The sequence below is a fragment of the Astatotilapia calliptera genome, chromosome 16, assembly GCF_900246225.1.
Source record: "Astatotilapia calliptera chromosome 16, fAstCal1.2, whole genome shotgun sequence".
NCBI lineage: Eukaryota > Metazoa > Chordata > Actinopteri > Cichliformes > Cichlidae > Astatotilapia > Astatotilapia calliptera.
In genome coordinates this window covers 33,587,337-33,604,654 of record NC_039317.1, presented here as the reverse complement: position 1 = coordinate 33,604,654, position 17,318 = coordinate 33,587,337, and the positions used below count along the sequence as shown (strand labels likewise).

The following is a 17,318-nucleotide window of genomic DNA, read 5'->3' as shown; positions in this document are numbered from 1 at the left end:
AACTGTGTGTGGGGGTGGGAGTGGGAGAGGTGGGGACTGGTGGTTACAGGGGAGCAGCACTGCCTCTAGGTTCAAGACCAAACTTCGCCTCTTTTCTCCAGAGATAAAAAGCATCTCATGTGAAGCTTCTTCCTCTGCTTCATTTGCACCAACCAGACTTCGCTTTCCTGCAGGGCACTGATGCAATGCAGTGTTTTGGCATATAGGTTTTATACAGTCTGAGCAGCGATCTGCAGGAATTAGGTCACATGGCGTCAGTGTCTGGAAAGTCTCCAGTAGCCTACAGTTTCAGTGTCTGGAAAGTGTTTATGTCCAGGTGTTTTACTGAAACGAGTCCACTGTGATACAGGCTAACTCCTGTAATGTGCAAATCCAGAGGTTTGCCATTCTGTCTCACCCACCGTCCATCCTCTTGATTCGTAGCTTCCACATTTCATTGGTTTTTGATTGGATTTAATTTCGGTCGAACTCATAAAAAGCAAGGATTACATCTGACCAGGAGTTTCTTTTGGGGATTGCTAACGGGGAGCGGCGGCACTGCAAACGGATACCTATCTTTAGAAGAAAAAAACTCCAAGTGAATCAGACTTTTGTGTTTTTTACAGTGAAATTAGAATCTGGAAACTTATTCAACGTCAAAACTTAATGGTTTAATAAAAGGAAAGCCCTCATAGTTAACTGCACCCAAGTCTCCAGCTTAGGATATTAACCGCATTAACAGCTTTGATTCGACAGCAGTTCTGCTGCGCACTTAGCTTTTATGTGGACATGTCCTGAAATGTAAATGCAGACACCTTTATGGTACAAAGACTGGAGTTACATGGGTTACCGCTTGATGTGTACTTCACGCTCCAGGCCCTGCTAGAAATGAAAAACAGCTCACAGGGTGTCATTATTTCCTCTGCGATGTCATGAGCTCAACAGTTACAGCAGTAAAGCAGATTAATCGGCAGCCAGCTGGTAATTTAAGCCAATCAAGCCACGGTGAAATGTGAGCGAAGGCGCTCTGACTGCGATGTTATGTGCGTCAGGAAATCTGGGCACATTTTTGAGGCGTTAGAGAGATTTTATGTTGGCATCATTTGGCTCTGTGACATCTGTCGTAACACTTCATTTTATTGAGCATTTGCTTCACACCGGGAGACAGTGATTAGTTACAGGGGAACTGATTATGATGCACCACAGTGTGCCCGTTACGTTTTGGCTCATGCATGGGAAGTTTGTCGGCGTGTGCTGCATGACCGTAAACGTATTTTCTTTTCAAAAATTTAGAAATATGAAACAGATTCAACAGCTGTCAGCATAAAAGTCCGAGTCACTGTATGTCGACATACACGGACTCGGCTGCTGATCAACAGACACACAGGTCATCCTATCCCATGAGCTGAATCCAGTGTTTCCGCAGAACTGAGGAAAGATCGCTCCTGAGCGCAGAAAGCCTCACATGTGTTTTTGGTTACGGACCGACAACATGATGCGCTGTGCTTCTTCGTCTCTCCGTATGGCTTTGGGACAGCGAGCTGTTCGTTCTTTCTTCTTTAACGTACAACTCGTGACAACAGAAAACCATAAAAATGTTTAAAGCAGAGGAACAAACAACTTCAGGCGTGTAGCAAAGGACAGGAAAACAACATGCGTCATCTAATCATGCCAGCGTCATGAGCTAATCATTTTTAAACCAACCTTATGCAGTGAGATAATTATGTGACATTAAAATGCTGTTACACACAAACTGAGGCTAACCATAGGAAACTGCCAACAATAAATGGGATGCTTCCGCTCTGTGGTTACTTTTCCCCTCACTGATGCTTTCATCTCAAACAAAACTTTTAACTTTAATAATCCACTTTTGTTTTTTGGTTTTCATAAAACTCCCCCCCAAAAAATCAACTTGTGTACTGCAGTGATTCAACCTGTGCCCCCCCCATCTCTGGTTAACTTAATCTCTCCCTGCTACTGCTCTGCTGTGATGAGTGACAATGATGAAGCTGGAAATCCAACCTAACATCATTATCTTGTTATTGTGCAAACCAAATGCCCGATGTGGCTTTGCATTTCAATGCAAGAACATCATTACGGTTAAAGTGACTGGTTTCAAAGGGTAATTTGCTATTAAAAGAAAATTAAGCAGGATGACCAGAATTTCAGGAAATGTTTCCATTATGTGACCTGTGGAATAAAGGAAAGCATGGATACAGACACCACACCTCCTTTTATTTGTAAAAGTATACAATTTGTATTATAAAACATATGAAACACTGTATGCTGTTTAATCTTTTCATCCCGGATTTAGCTGAAAGGATGAAGAAACCAGAGCAGAGCTGAAGAAGGAAAGTGGAAGGTCTGTGAGAGCGCATAAAAAGTCAAGAAAAAGGTGAACGAAAGTTGGAAAGTGTAAAAGCGAAAGAAGGAAGGTTGGAAATTTTTTCCAGAAGATTTCAGTCTTCTGCAGACGATATGAGTAAGCTCCAGGCAGCGGGGGCGTCGTGAGAGCTGATAATAAAAGTGAATATAGAGTTGAGAAATTTGGGATGTGCAAATACATGGTTAATGCTGAGGTGTGGAAAGCATACTGTAACTCTATGAATGCATTACACAACACATGCACAATGATCATTTTGAGAAGGAGGACAAGTGTGAGGAAAGAGGTCACAGCTGCAAAGTCTCTGCAAAGCAACTGCACATTCCCATCCAGCTTTTCCTGTTTCCTTCTCCTTCGTCCTCTCGGCACGCTCGTCCGAAAGCCTTTTGGTGCCGTCTGCTTGTGCAGGCAATCGTTCATTCTTCTCTGCCTCCTTCTTTCTTATAATCATTAAGTGTGTTAGTGTGTCTTGAGCAACGGTCATTCCTTGCATACTACTGTAATGTCTCAGAGGAGTCTCCTTTGGCTCTTAACAACGATTCTTGAGAGTTCGGAGCTCCTTTCTGTCCTCTTGCCTGGAGTTTTGTGTGTGTGATTATTTTTAAATGATTTGATTTTGTCCAGACGTTTGGGAGATCACCTTTCACAATGAGCTCAAGCAATGAAGTATGAATGTCTGTAACAATTTTTGTGCTCCTCCATCAACAGCAATGACACATCAGAAAAGAACGTGGCACGATGGCACGATGACACAGAAACCTGTAATTGTCTACATGTATTCACCTTTTTCTCTCAGTAGGTCTTAAAGCGTTGTGTGCACTAAATGTACAATACTGTATGATTTTATGTAATTCATAAATAACCTTGGACCTCGACGACATGCTTTATTGAATATAAGCTTTGTGAATTGTTGCTGCTGCTCCCTGCCACACATTGTGTAATATTGTACATGTATTAAGATCAGTTATTATATTTTACTACTTGGTTTTCATATTTAATTTACTCGTTCTAGTTTTTAGTGCCATTTTATATATTGTTTAGTAGCATGCTGTATGTACACAGACCCAAATTTCATATTAAAAATGTGAATTATACAAAAAAAAAAAAATCACTTAAAGTCTCTCTTAACTTTTTTTCTTTGTTTCCAGCTTCTTGCCTTCATCTTTCTCCTCCGGGGAGATGACTTCACAGTCTAAGGAAAGATGGAGTGATTAGACGCTCAGGCCCAACACGATTCTCACTTCTGTTAGTTTTGGATATCTTCAGATCTCACAGTTTGTACCTGTTCAGATCTGGGTTGAAATATACCATGAATATCTGCAGCTGAGTTGTTATTGTACCGGGATCCTTCACAGCCACCAGTAAAGGTTTTACATTTGGATCTTACTTTCACAATCTCAGTATTTTAGTAGTAAACTGTCACAAATGTAAATCAAACAACATTTTATTTTTCCCACAGTGTGTTTGCTCATTTATTTGACTGTTCTTGAGTTTTAGACACATATAAGATGCTTGGTTCAAAAAAGCAAATGAAAATGGTTGTAAAAATGTGGATTATATGCGGGTGGCACCCCCCCAGGAGAGGCTGATATCTACCCTTTCTGTGTAAACCCAACCACAGCCATTTGCTGTGGAGACGTGCAGGAAAACTGCATGACAACCCGAGAGAGCGTGAGAGCAGAATGGCCTCGGCCATCTCCACCACCGCGAGCTTCAGCGCACCGTAGATATGAATGATTCAGATCCACAACCACCGGATTAGAACAAGCGGCAGGAAACATGCTAATGTGTCATATACACCTCACGTACCACATCCACTGTTACAGTCATGGGGATACATGTGTTTTTGTCGTCTTACCCACTTGGAAAGTGTGACACACAGGGTCTGGTGAAAGTAGCAGACACAGATGGTCAAACATGAACAAAAACAAACATATTTATTTGAACTGATGCTCCTCATATAGGAGGACTACGAGGTGTAGTCCATGGTGATCACTAAGGAGAAGCTAACAGGGCTCATCTATGGCAGCTTAAAGTATAGAAGCTTCAACACTTCATCACAAAGACTGAAGTGATTCTGAGTGTATATGTCAGACTGTATGTGCTTTTGAAATACTGTTTAAAGTACATACATGCAGATTTTCTCTGATTCTGTGTGAATGAAATAAATTCGAAATAAATTCAAACGTGCATCCATTTCTTGGTTTTTAAAGTCATTAATGATGTGTGCTGTACAATCATAGTTCAGTTGGTTAAACAGAATGAAAAAGTCGAAATGAAACTGTAAGTGCTGAACGAAAAACAGATGTTACTGTGCATGATGTAGCTAAAGATCATTTTAAATGTTTCAAGGTAAATACGTTAGACAGGAAACCATGTAGCCACGTTGTTTTAGTGCTTAGGGCAGTTTGTCCTCGACCTGTAACACGCTGAGAAGGGATTAAAGGGAAATCTCAGAAGTGCCATCACATGAAAAACCTGGAACACTTTCGAAGTGTAAAAGTAAAAGGGCACTAGCAGGTGAGCATAACCACCAGATGTTTTTGGACTTTCCAGATGAGGTGGCTTTCCGCACATGATACGTGATATTTCCTAGATTTTCTTCCTTTTCCTCTTCCATGTGTTGGGCATCTTTCTTCATATGTTTTTAGGGTAATTCCATGAAAAATCATTCACTGCTTCCCATCTGACCTCCCAGAAAAGACTGTTTGATTTGTTTTTGTGTATTTTTGTGCAATAACTTAGTAAATAAAGTTTTATTACATATTAAGAAACATGTAGTTCAAGTACATAAGGAGATTTTATGCCTTTGAATTTATTTTTCCAGCATATTCGACCCCTCGTGACTGACGATACTCTAAAGCCAAAATCTTGTTTTTATTCAGCGTGATTTTCTATAACCAACATTGAGCATTGATATCATGGGCTGTATGAACAATGTTTCCCAGTTTAATTCATAATCTGTAGTTCTGTATGTTTACAAATATAAATGATGGCTTTAGTGAAAACAGTGTTAAAACTCTGGTTGGTTAATTGCAAACAGAATGACCTCCTGTTACCTTTAAAGCTGACAGATAACACAGTAATGTGATGCTTTCAAGTTCTCACTTTGATGTTTTGTTTCAGTGAAATCTCTGTGTTATTTACTGTTTCTGAAGTTAAGTTATGCATTAACTATAACATGACACGTAATAATATTTATCTGATTACCTGATTAGAAATACTTTTTTCTGTACATCTGATTTTTCTTTTTCTTTTCTTTGGATAAAACCACAAAAGATTAGAGGATGCATTTGGATACATTTTTACTTTGTGAAATCCTGAGCACAGCAGCTTTCAGAGGTTTAAGAGTCCAAATAATCCTGCTGGTAAGGACGTTACTGTTAACTTCTAAGAATAATACACAGATGAGCTGCAGTTAATTGAAAAGTCCATCCAGACTAAGCAGCTGTCCTCTGAAAGCAAACGACGAGGAAGTGCAAACTGCGAGTGTTTGATTATTCAGCGCACTTACTGAGGGCTGAACAAACTCAGAAGACAACGTGGGTTAAAGCTGCTTATTCTGGAATTTTTTAATGTCTGCTGTTTTATTAAACTTCCTCTTTCTCCATGTTTCTCCTTCTTTTTTTAAAACTCCACTTTTCTCTTTGGCTTCCAATCCCTCCTCCTTCCTTTATCCCATCTCTTCAATTCCCCAGTGACAACCCAACAAACAAACAGACAGATGATGTCACCACTGCAGCATTCAGTTTATCTCTTGGTGACAGCCCATAATCCAGTGGGCCGTGGACCCCCACAGGGAACTGATGCTGGATGGGAGGAAGTTACAAGAGTCACAAGGGGGTCTGGTGTGTGTGTGTGTGTGTGTGTGTGTGTGTGTGTGTGTGTGTGTGTGTGTGTTGCAGCTGGAAAACCTCACAGACAGATGTGATTTGTGTCCTAACACCACCATAAAAGCTTGTTCTTTACAGCGTCGGTTTTCAAACTTAAACTCGAGATTGAAATATTTTTGCAGATCTTTCTCAGTGAGGAGGGAATTATGCTGTTTTCCAGTATCTCTTTATATTTAGTCACTATAAATATTCATGAATAATGTGTTATTGACCTCAGCAGTCATAAATGTGCATTAAGCACGTACATTGAAAATGTTTAACGTTTCCAGATAAATACATTTAACCATAAAAAGCTACCTGTACAAAGCTAACCATGTAGTTTTGGCGTTTTTGGTCACCCCTGCAAAACAGCAGCTTTATCCAACAGCTGAGAAGGACTTAAAGGGATTTCTCAGAAGGACTGTTTCCCTGTAAAAAGGAACATTTATTTTCAGGAGCCTGAAAGTTGGACAGCAGCCAGTGAATGTAAAAATAAAACCTTTCTGGACTTTCCGGATCAAGTTTTCCACATAACACATGATATTTCCTAGATGACGGTTCTTTTATTTCTACCTCTCCTTGTGGTCACTGGGGTGGAAAGGGAAAGTTTAATCTGAGTTGTTAACTTCTTGGTAACTTGATAAATATTAGCATTTATCAGAGGCTGAATGGACAATGTGCTCTTTGGATAACTTAACCGAGATGTATTACCCCACAGAGTGACCCGAGAGAGGAATTTAGTTGATATCTGCAACTGAATTGAAAACACACCTTTCCAACTGTCCAAAACAAATAAATGTTGCAATATTTTGCTAACAGTGTCACAATCATCGTCTGGTGTGCACAACAATATCATCTTTGGACAAGTGCATTCAGTGTGTGGGACCGGTTTCCTCCCTCAAGTGGCTTGGCTTTAAGTGCAAAGGTGAGACATTTAGTGAATAGGTACAGTGTATAGTAAAAAGCATTAATAGAGTTCAACAAGTTAAGACGTGCTGAAATGAACACTGCTCCCTTTTTAATTAATGGGTGGTCACGTCTAATTAAAGAAATGCAGTATTACCTCATTGGTGCAGGACCTTGTAAAAATGGTATACTTGGGATTGTCCTCAATTCCCCATTCCATAACATAAACTGCTCAAAATAATAAAGGGAACACTTAAACAATGCGATGTTACTCCAAGTCAGTCACACTTCTGTGAAATCAAACTGTTCACTTAGGAAGTAACACTGACAACCAGTTTCACATGCTGTTTTGCAAATAGAGTAGACAACAAGTGGAAATTATAGTCAATTCACCATAATAAAGGACTGGTTCTGCAGGTGGTGACCACAGACCACTTCTCAGCACCTATGCTTTCTGGCTGATGTTATGGTCACTTTTGAATGCTGGCGGTGATTTCATTTTAGTGGTAGCATGAGACAGTCTACAACCCACACAAGGGGCTCAGGTAGTGCAGCTCATCTAGCGTAGCACATCAATGTGAGCTGTGGCAAGAAGGTTTGCTGTGTCTGTTAGTGTAGTGTCCAGAGCATGGAGGTGCTACCTGGATGTGGAGTAGGCCATAGGAGGGCAACAACCCAGCAGCAGGACCGCTACCTCCACCTTTGTGCAAGGAGGAACAAGAGGAGCCCTGCAAAATGACCTCAAACAGGCCACAAATGTGCATCTGTCTGCTCAAATGGTCAGAAACTGACTTCATGAGGGTGACTTGAGGGTCCAGCATCCACAGGTGGGGATTGAGCTTGCAGTCCAACACCATGCAGGATGTTTGGCATTTGCCAGAAAACACAAAGTTTGGCAACTTCAGCACGGGCACCCTATGCTCCTCACAGCTGAAAGGAAAGGAGGTTCAAACTGAGCACGTGACAGTCTGGAGATGCCGTGGGGAATGTTCTGCTGCCTGCAACATCCTCCAGCATGATCATATTGGCAGTGGGTCAGTAATGGTGAGGGGTGGCATTTCTGTGCCTGCCAGAGAGCCTGACTGTCATTGGGTAACAAGATGAGGTCCTCGGACCCTTTGTGAGACCACATGCTGGTGCATTTGGCCCTGGGGTCCACCTAATGCGAGACGACACTGGGCCTCATGTGGCTGGAGTATGTCAGCAGTTCCTCCATGACAAAGGCATTGATGCTATGGACTGGCCCGCCTGTTCCCCAGACCTGAATCCAATTGAGCACATCTGGGACATCATGTCTCACTCCATCCACCACAAACTGTCCAGGGGTTGGCAGATGCTTTAGTCCAGGTCTTGGAGGAGATCCTTCAGGAGACCATCCGCCACCTCATCCCGAGCATGCCCAGGCATTGTAGGGAAGTCGTACAGGCATCTGGAGGCCACACACATTCAACTACACACTTTCATGCCACTCAACTACCTAAAGAACAAAGTATTTAATAAGAATAATTCCTTCATTCACATCTGGGATGTCCTTTTTTGGGGGGGGGGAGGGGGATTAGCAGTGTATGTGTAGTCATTAAAGTATCCTTAATGTGAACAGTTTTGTTTTTTTTGTTTTTTCAGCATTTGACATTACTGCAATGCTTTGACAAAAAACTACTTCACTTAAATAGAACTGCAAAGCTAAATTAAGTCTATCAAAATGTGTTTCAGTTTGTTTAGGGGTCTGGCACAAATCTTGCCTTGCAAAATTGGCAAATCAGAATTGCCACCAGTCAACACAGGTGTGTATCCCATTCATATTTGGCTTGACTTTTTTTCAGTTTATTTTTTACCTGTCTAAAGTATTGATCAATTAAAAAAACTTTTGTTCTTACATTCCAGAAAGAAGAAATTTCTGAATATTCAGGGGAGGATGGATTGCCACATTCAGTTCTGGATCAAATATCAAGCGATGATGATGGCAACCACAGCATATCAGAAGAAGAATATGTGCCAGATTCAGAGTCATATGATGAAGATTCAGATGAAGACATCTCATTATTGCCAAGCACATCAAAAGGTCTGCTATGCCAAGATGACATCTCCAAAGCGCATGAACAATCAGATTCAACGAATTTAATCCACAACTTGACAAAGGACAAGCCACAAGATAAAAGTGAGCTTTGCGAAACTGAATCAGAAAAAATGACTTTAAGTAAAAGAAATTACTGCTATTTTTGTGGCAAACCACAAGCTAAAATTTCCCGCCACCTGAAAACGCACAAAACGGCTCCTGATGTTGTGCATGCATTTTCCCTGCCTAGAGACTCAAACGAGCGTAAAAGTCTGTTAGAGAAATTGAGAAATAAGGGAAATTTTAAGCATAATGCTGCAGTTTTGCATGGTGGAGTGGGACCACTGAAAGTGAAGAGAAGACCCAAGATTAAAGCAGTAGAGGGAAAGTTTGCTCATTGCTTTTATTGTCAAGGGATGTATGTTCGCAAGGATCTTTGGAGACATGTCCGCAGATGTCCTAACAAACCAAAAGATGACACGGATAAAGAACCTGGAAGAACCAAAGTACTCGGCCTGGCTTTAACTCTGGAGTCTCAGTGTTATCCGCAGGTGTCAAGTGGAGTCTGGAAGGTTCTTGCTGTTATGAAACAAGATGAGATTGCCTCAGCTGTGCGAAATGACTTTACTGTTATTCAGTTTGCCCAGTCCCTCTACAATAAACATGGACAAGACCCTACAAAGTATGATTATATACGACAGAAGCTTCGTGAAGCGGGACGTTTGTTGTTGTGTCTGCGCACAGAATTCTCAGTGCATAACATGGAAGAAGCTATTAAGCCTGCTAATTTCCAGAGAGTTGTGCAAGCAGTAAAGAAAGTTTCAGGTTTTGATGAAGAGACACTGTCATACAAAACTCCAAGCCTTGCGCTGAAACTGGGACATACACTGCATAAAATGTCTGACATTATCCATTGTCGTGCCCTCATGACAGAGGATGAAGCCCTAATCAAGTCCACTGATGCGTTCAAGAAGTTGTATGTCTCCAAATGGTCTGAGATGGTGTCTCACCGTGCCTTGAACACATTGAGTGAGGCAAAGTTTAACAAGCCATCAACATTGCCCTTTACAGAAGATGTTCGGATTCTCCATCACTACCTTCAAAAATCTGCAGAAAGTGCCTTTTGCAGCTTGGAGAACGAAGCCACAGCTCAGAATTATGCCCAACTTGCACAAGTTACACTCTCACAAATCATTGTGTTCAACCGAAGACGTTCTGGAGAGGTTTCAAAGATGCGCCTCAAAAGTTTTCTTGAAAGAGACAAAACAGCACTCCACACAGATGTTGCCATGGGGCTCTCAGAAATGGAACAGAGACTCTGTAACTATTTCTGTAGAATAGAAATAATGGGAAAAAGGGACAGAAATGTTCCAGTTCTGCTAACACCAAGCATGCTGGATGCTCTGTCACTACTTGTTAGTAGGAGGCCTGACTGTGGTATTTGTGCCACTAATATCTACCTCTTTGCAAGACCCCGATCAATGAGTCATTACAGAGGAATGGACTCCTTGCGTGTTCATGCACACCAGTGTGGAGCAAAGCAGCCTGAGTATCTAAGATCGACACAGCTCAGAAAACATGTTGCCACACTCTCACAAGTCCTTAATTTGAAAAACAACGAACTTGATCAGGTTGCAGATTTCCTGGGTCATGATATCCGCGTTCACCGCGAATTCTACAGATTACCAGTTCCCACAACACAGCTGGCCAAGATTTCCAAACTGCTTTTAACACTGGAAAAAGGACAACTTTCCCAGATCCAGGGGAAATCACTGGATGAGATCAAAATAGAAGGTTTGTATTGAAAGGAGCAAATATTAGGGCAGTAGTTGAATATTATGCTTTATCAACCGAATTAAAACCTAAAAGCACAGACCATTCTGTTAAATGTCCATGATTTAAGGTTCTTGAAGTCTATTGTTTCATCACTTTGCAACATTTGGCAAACTGCAGAGTGGTGGCCTTAAATAGTAAAACTATGTACTATAATTTCCAGTATTTGTTCTGTATTTTGTCATATCTCGTTGTTAATGTGAGGTTTTTGGGGGGTTTGTGTTTGGTTTTTTGGGGGGGTTTTCCCACAATTTCTCAGATGAAATTGCATTAAGTGATGCTGAAACAAAGGACAGTGAGAGTGAATCAGATGATGATGACACAGCACTCACAATGTTGGCGTGTGGCACCAGTGAGCCTGTACATGCAGTAGCTGATTCCACAAACACAGCGCAGCTCCAAGACACTGTAGATTGTGGTAAGTTACCACTAGCTTGGTTTCTGTGGATAAAATGTTTGTTACAAATATTAAAACTTAATCAAATTGTGTAATCAGCAGATGAAGGACCACTCACAATGCCTGCAGCAAGTGAGACTGCTGCTCCCTCTGAAGGTAAGGGGTGCAGTTGGTTCTCTAAGCTTATTATTGTTTCATCACTTTGCAACATATGGCAAACTGCAGAGTGGTGGCAAAAAGTCACTTGGATGAGTGACAAAATGTTTCTCCCACTGAAAACGCTACGTCCAGATTAACAGAATCAACGTTTTGGGATTTACTTACCTGGATGATTGAGCATGCATCAAGAGACTTTTATTCAACTTTTTATTCAGTCTTTTATTCACAGCGGAACACTAAATGTCTCATTTTAGAAATTTGATAAATTTTCAAAGAGAATTTTAGCTCGTTTTGATATTGATGGTAGCAACACATTTCAGAAGTTAGTACAGGGTAGCATCCATTCTTTTAACCACCAAATGTTTTTTGTTTTTTTTGTTTGGTTTTTTGTTTGTTTTAACTACTACTACTTTATATATCTTCCAGAGAAAAATGCTGCTCAATCCCACAATTCCCGAAGAGCTCCCAAAAACATGTGGTCCAAGGCTGAGGTTGCTGCAGTGATGAGGCATTTTAAAGACCACATAAACGAAGGGAAACTAGCCACCAAAAATGAATGCAGTCATTGCAAATTGGTAGAAGATCCGGTGTTGGCAGGAAGAACAGTTCAAAACATAAGAGATTTTGTAAGAAACAGAGGATTAACTGCAAAAAGGCAGAAAAAAATGAACTAAAATAACTGTTTAGAGAGCTGTGGTTTTACATCTTGGTCAGATTGCCAATTGTTGTTAACACTGATGTTCTGTTTAAAGAAAAAAAAGTTCTTGTTAAATACAGAAGTAGTTTGTATTTCATAATTTTTACATTTAATTTATTTAGGGTTTTTTTTGACGGGTTATATTTAAAATAAAAAATTATAAATGCATATTTTCTCCCCTTAATATTTACCTTTAAACTATTAAAATTCATTTTAAATGTTTTTAATTTTTCTGTTTTCTATATTTTTATATTTCTGTGGGAAGCGTGGGCATTTTTGTCCATAGATTTCTTTTTTTATTTATGGTTAAAATTAATGTTCAGATCCAAGAACACTAATAAAATGATGTTCCAGTAATCCTGTGTCCTGTCAGATGTGTATTCATGGTAATGATGAGCTATTTACATATTACATCATTGTCCCTTTAAAGACCCAATATTGTTTTTTTTGGACCTCATAAAACACATTGTTGTCAAGTGGACAATGTCTCCAGAAAACACAATAGAGTCTGGTTGGTGTGTATCAGTGTATCTAGACTTCTATAGGGAGTGTATGAGGTCTGAAGTGACCCAAATTTTTTTCAGATTTTTTCGAACACTTTAACCTCGCTCCCTTGGCTCTAAGTCCTTTCAAAAGGGTAGTCCACTTAAACCACCACCGGGCGGATTGACGTAGTATAGTCCCGCCATACCACATAGACCCGTGTGTGTGTGTGTGTGTGTGTGTGTGTGTGTGTGTGTGTGTGTGTGTGTGTGTGTGTGTGTGTGTGCAAAGTATCACGACAACAATGTAGTCTACAAGGGACCCTCAAGGTTTGGGCCGGAGGTTAAAGGCACCTCATCATTTTTCCATCTGTCATCCACAGCTGAGCAGAAACATTCACTGCAACTTGTTGCATTACAAATTGCTGCTGGAAAGGCAGCAACTACGCAGGGATTACCCCATGCAGTCACTTTGCTTTGTACTTGAGATTAACATTAGTATGGATTACTGCAGACATGCTTGTCTCACAGGTGTGTGTGATCCTTCCATTCATGCTGAATTTCTATCAAATGTCCTCTTTCAGAGCTGTCAATGGCACAATTTAAAAAGTTCATTCGCTCTGTTTCACTCACATCAAACAGAAATCTCACAGACTGATGGATTTCACTGGAAGCAGGAAGTGTTTTTAATGACTGGGTGCCAGTTTACAGACCCAGCACACACATCAAACTCTGCTTCTTCATCTTTGTAGTGTGTCTGTTCAGAGGATGGTGGGCTTTCCTCATTTCATTCATTCTTTCATTTTTTTCCCCTAGTTTATAGCCGCTCGGCTTCATTTAGCATTTAGTGATGTGGCTGTTAGATTTGTTTCGGTCCAGTGTTAGTGCTGCATGTTTGAGACACAGTGGCAGCTACCTGTAATAGTTAAAGTTAAAGGGTTAATAAAAAAGGAAAGGAAACACCCGACACCAGCTCTTGATCCCACACCCATGAGTTCCACTAGCTTCTCAGTAAGCTGCTTAAAAACATTAAGCGTGCTCTGGAGGTTTGCTGCCCACACTGAGGAAAAGTGTAGTGGATTATGAGGGACTGGACTCGTACTCAGAGCTCTTTCTACTACAAGCTTCATTCGCTTTGAATGGAAGAGAGGCTCTGTAAGATGTTATCAAGGCTTGCCACAGTCTGAGAACCCTGGATTTAAATCATCTGTGTGGAAAACCCCTCTAGAAGCGAGTATCACAGGGTATGTCGTGTAATATGAGTGAGCTGGTCTTTTAATGATCTTAGAGTTGAGTTTTGGTCCTGCAGTCAGGCATTGTGGCGCTGTTTCAGTACTCTCTGTCATACGTTTGGTTTTTGAGAGAAAGAAGTATAAAACGATACTGCAGCTCTGTTTCCTTTCCTCCTCTCTCTGAGTCGGCGTGTTATGTCATAACCTGCATGAGTCAGTTTGGCCTGACTGGAAACCAGTGAATGGAAACACACTGGGAGATGCATATTCTCTATGCAACTTCTCCAGTAGTATTGGAAAGACATCAGTTGTTTTGGGTGGAGCGAGCGAGGGATGGGATGCAAAGAGAGATAGGTAGTGTGTGTTTCTGCTGACATCAGATCGGTGTGTTTGTTCTCATTTTACTTCTTAAGGAAACATCTGGAGACATCTGGATATGCCATAAACAGAACATAAAATCCTTGTTTGGTGAGAAAAAAGGAACGAATGACAACACATCATGAAAATAAGAGAGCTGATTCATGAACGGATGAATTATGTAATAACTTGGCAAACATTTGTGCAAATAAATATGAAAGTCTCCTTCTGAATTGTGTTCGGACTCCAGATGATCATGTCTTACCCCAGGAGGGGGATTTAAATCTACTGCTCCATGACAACAGAGAGCGATATGTGTGTGTGCAGGAGGTAGACGAGCCTGAGAGGAGGACTACGTTCCTTTTATGTCTCTAGACGGGCGGCGTTATTGGGACACACTACCTGTCCACTGAACCGGGGCAGATATACCAGGTCAGGTCTTTGATGTTGTGCAGTGACCTGCCCCAAATATCTAATCTCATATCAGAACAGAAGAGTGACTGTTAGCCTATGCAGCCCACTCTCCTTTGGGTCTTTATTAATCTGCCTAATAATGTGGCGTGTAGAGAGACGTGGAAATTAGAAGGGAAAAATACCACATGACAGAAAACTCAGCTGAGAGGTATTACAGCTCGCTAAGGTGCAGCTGCAGTACTGTTTGAGCTAGAAGTTAAAAGGAAAAAACAAAGAACGCTTTTTCTCACCAGGCACCAGCTCCTGGTCCAGCTGGCAGCTCCTGGTCCAGCTGGCATCCATCCATCCATTTTCCAAACTGCTTACCCATCTCAGGGTTGTCAAGTGGGCGGCTGTGGACAGGTCGCTAGTCACAGACGTTGGTTTTACACTGTATATACGACTCCTTTCCTTTTGTGATCGTAGCATTATAGAGTTTTTTTCAACTCCCTCATAGAAGGATTAGCCATTCTGCTTTTATATTTCCGTTCACTGCTAACTCTGTTTGCCTGTGACAGCAAACCTTTGTGTACTTTAATCCAGGTACTTATTCCTTTGTATTATTGTGGGGTCTTTACCTTGCAATCCGGTCGTAAAGTCTGACGTCAATAGCCGTGTCTGGGCCTAAACTGCAGGTCCATATATCAAACGATCACTATGGCATTACTGAGAGTTGAAAAACTGTCTAAAGTCTTTCATCTTTAATAAAATGATCAGCGTTCTGCTCTACCAGGTGTAACAATTGAGTTTAACATCCAGGCATCCATGAAAACGGAATTTAGAAGTTAGCAGGAAGTTAGCTCGCTAGCTTCTATCTAAATACAATATAGCATGTCCTGACTGCGGGGTTTTGGAAACAAATTCAAACGTACAGCTCTGTTATCACTTCCAGCATAAATGAAGACAGAAAACTAAACAGCAGTGACGTTTGTAGGGTTACTGAAGTTTGGCTAGCTGGTATATAATGATGTGCTACGTGACCGCTAGCGACACAGATATGTTAGCATAATATAAACAAGCTAACTTTTTTTCCACTCGATAAAAGTTAACGTGAGTGTTCTCGGTGGTCAGGAACAAATGTAATCGCATGGCAGGATGCTGTAAAAGGACCAAACTTCAGCCAGGAGAACAACTGAGATAATCCATCCACAATACGAGGTTAGTCATTCATATACTGCTGCATGGGCTGGGCTGTAGTTACATCCTAAGGTTTTAAAAACTGAGCTTAAATAAATGATTAGCGGTAATAAAAGCCGAGGGAGGTCAACAGGGATCACTGACTGTTTTAGGAGCTTTTTGAGATCAAATAGAAGAAAATACAAAACATTAAACATGTTAACAACACAAAAGCCATATTAAACGCAGACTACTTTACGCCTCATCACGCCTCCCCTGCATTAAAGTCTGCGCTGGATCCTGACTGTCTGTTGTTGTTGATGTGCGTGGCTGGCGGCTGAAAAGCTGCAGCCGAAAGTGTAAAAGTACGACAACTGGACATAAAAGTGTACGCTGAAAGCGTTGGAATGTGGTCTGGTCCGCCATTCGTCTTTTACAGGTACTACTTAATAAAGTTGAATTAAACTGAAGTGCGTTTTCTGCAGTCTTCAACTTTCTGCAGCATTTGAAACTCATTACAGACAAGTGAGTTTCAAGCCCCTCATTTAATTGTCATATTCGTCTAGACACACAAAGGAAACCACAAAGCAAGAATGATGAGCCCAGAAGTCGTTCTTTCACTCTGACTTTCAATAGCTGTTTAAAATTCAATTTACTTTGTGCCCCATTTGACATTTGGCTCTAAGATCTGGTCATATTTCATTGAACAGAGTTTTTAAAGTGGGGAAAAGGCTCCAAGTTGTACAGTCTACAAACTCAGAACCAGTCTTGTTTAGTCAGGGACTTTTAATTTGGATAAATGAGGTTTAAAGTAGGGTACAACAGCACAGCACTAATTAACTACTTCCCCCATTCTAGACTCTGGCTCTTTTAAAATGTTTACAGAATTAACCAGAAAAGCAACAGCGCTGTTTTTTATAATGTTTACAGCTGTGTGAATAAGTTCATGCAGCATCTCTGAGCTTTTCAAAAAGAGGTTGATCTTTTTCCAGTGAGGAGACTCGTACCTGTGAACACCAGGAAAATAAAGGAGAAGCTTCTTCTTCTGCTTGTTGTTCAGGAAGAACTGCACCCTTTAGTTACACTGTAATGGGTGTAGGCAGGGTGTTTCTTCTTCACCCACTATGTGTTTATACACCTCTCTGCATTTAATCATTAGTTATTATTAATTCCTGTCTTCTTCATCCAACCTCAGCTCAATGAGAGAAAGAGCAGAAGCACCAGAAACCTTACATGTTGTTCTGGGTCTTACTGCACATGCACATATGCTGTGTGCACTGTATAAGTGCATACAAGTTCTAAATGTATTAATGAAAATACAGATAAAACCATCTCCTGTTTCAAATTGTTTGCAGGGTCTTTGAATCACAGCTTTCAAACTTTGATGCTGCCATGA

At 40.9% G+C, this 17,318-nt stretch overlaps 1 protein-coding gene across 2 annotated transcripts; it reads left to right on the top strand.

Moving 5' to 3' along the window:
• The first annotated feature begins 6,984 nt into the window (after positions 1 to 6,984).
• Positions 6,985 to 12,414, top strand: LOC113008253 (uncharacterized). 2 transcript variants are annotated; one of them, XM_026145549.1, is made up of 6 exons: positions 6,985 to 7,159; positions 8,854 to 8,924; positions 9,025 to 10,990; positions 11,289 to 11,447; positions 11,529 to 11,582; positions 12,012 to 12,414. In XM_026145549.1, exons 3-6 carry the CDS (start codon positions 9,328 to 9,330, stop codon positions 12,257 to 12,259), a joined length of 2,124 nt encoding a protein of 707 aa, XP_026001334.1. In that variant the 5' UTR covers positions 6,985 to 7,159; positions 8,854 to 8,924; positions 9,025 to 9,327; the 3' UTR covers positions 12,260 to 12,414. The 2 variants fall into 2 exon arrangements, with proteins under 2 accessions (XP_026001334.1, XP_026001333.1); XM_026145548.1 differs by having other exon boundaries at positions 11,526 to 11,582.
• Positions 12,415 to 17,318: the final 4,904 nt, after the last annotated feature.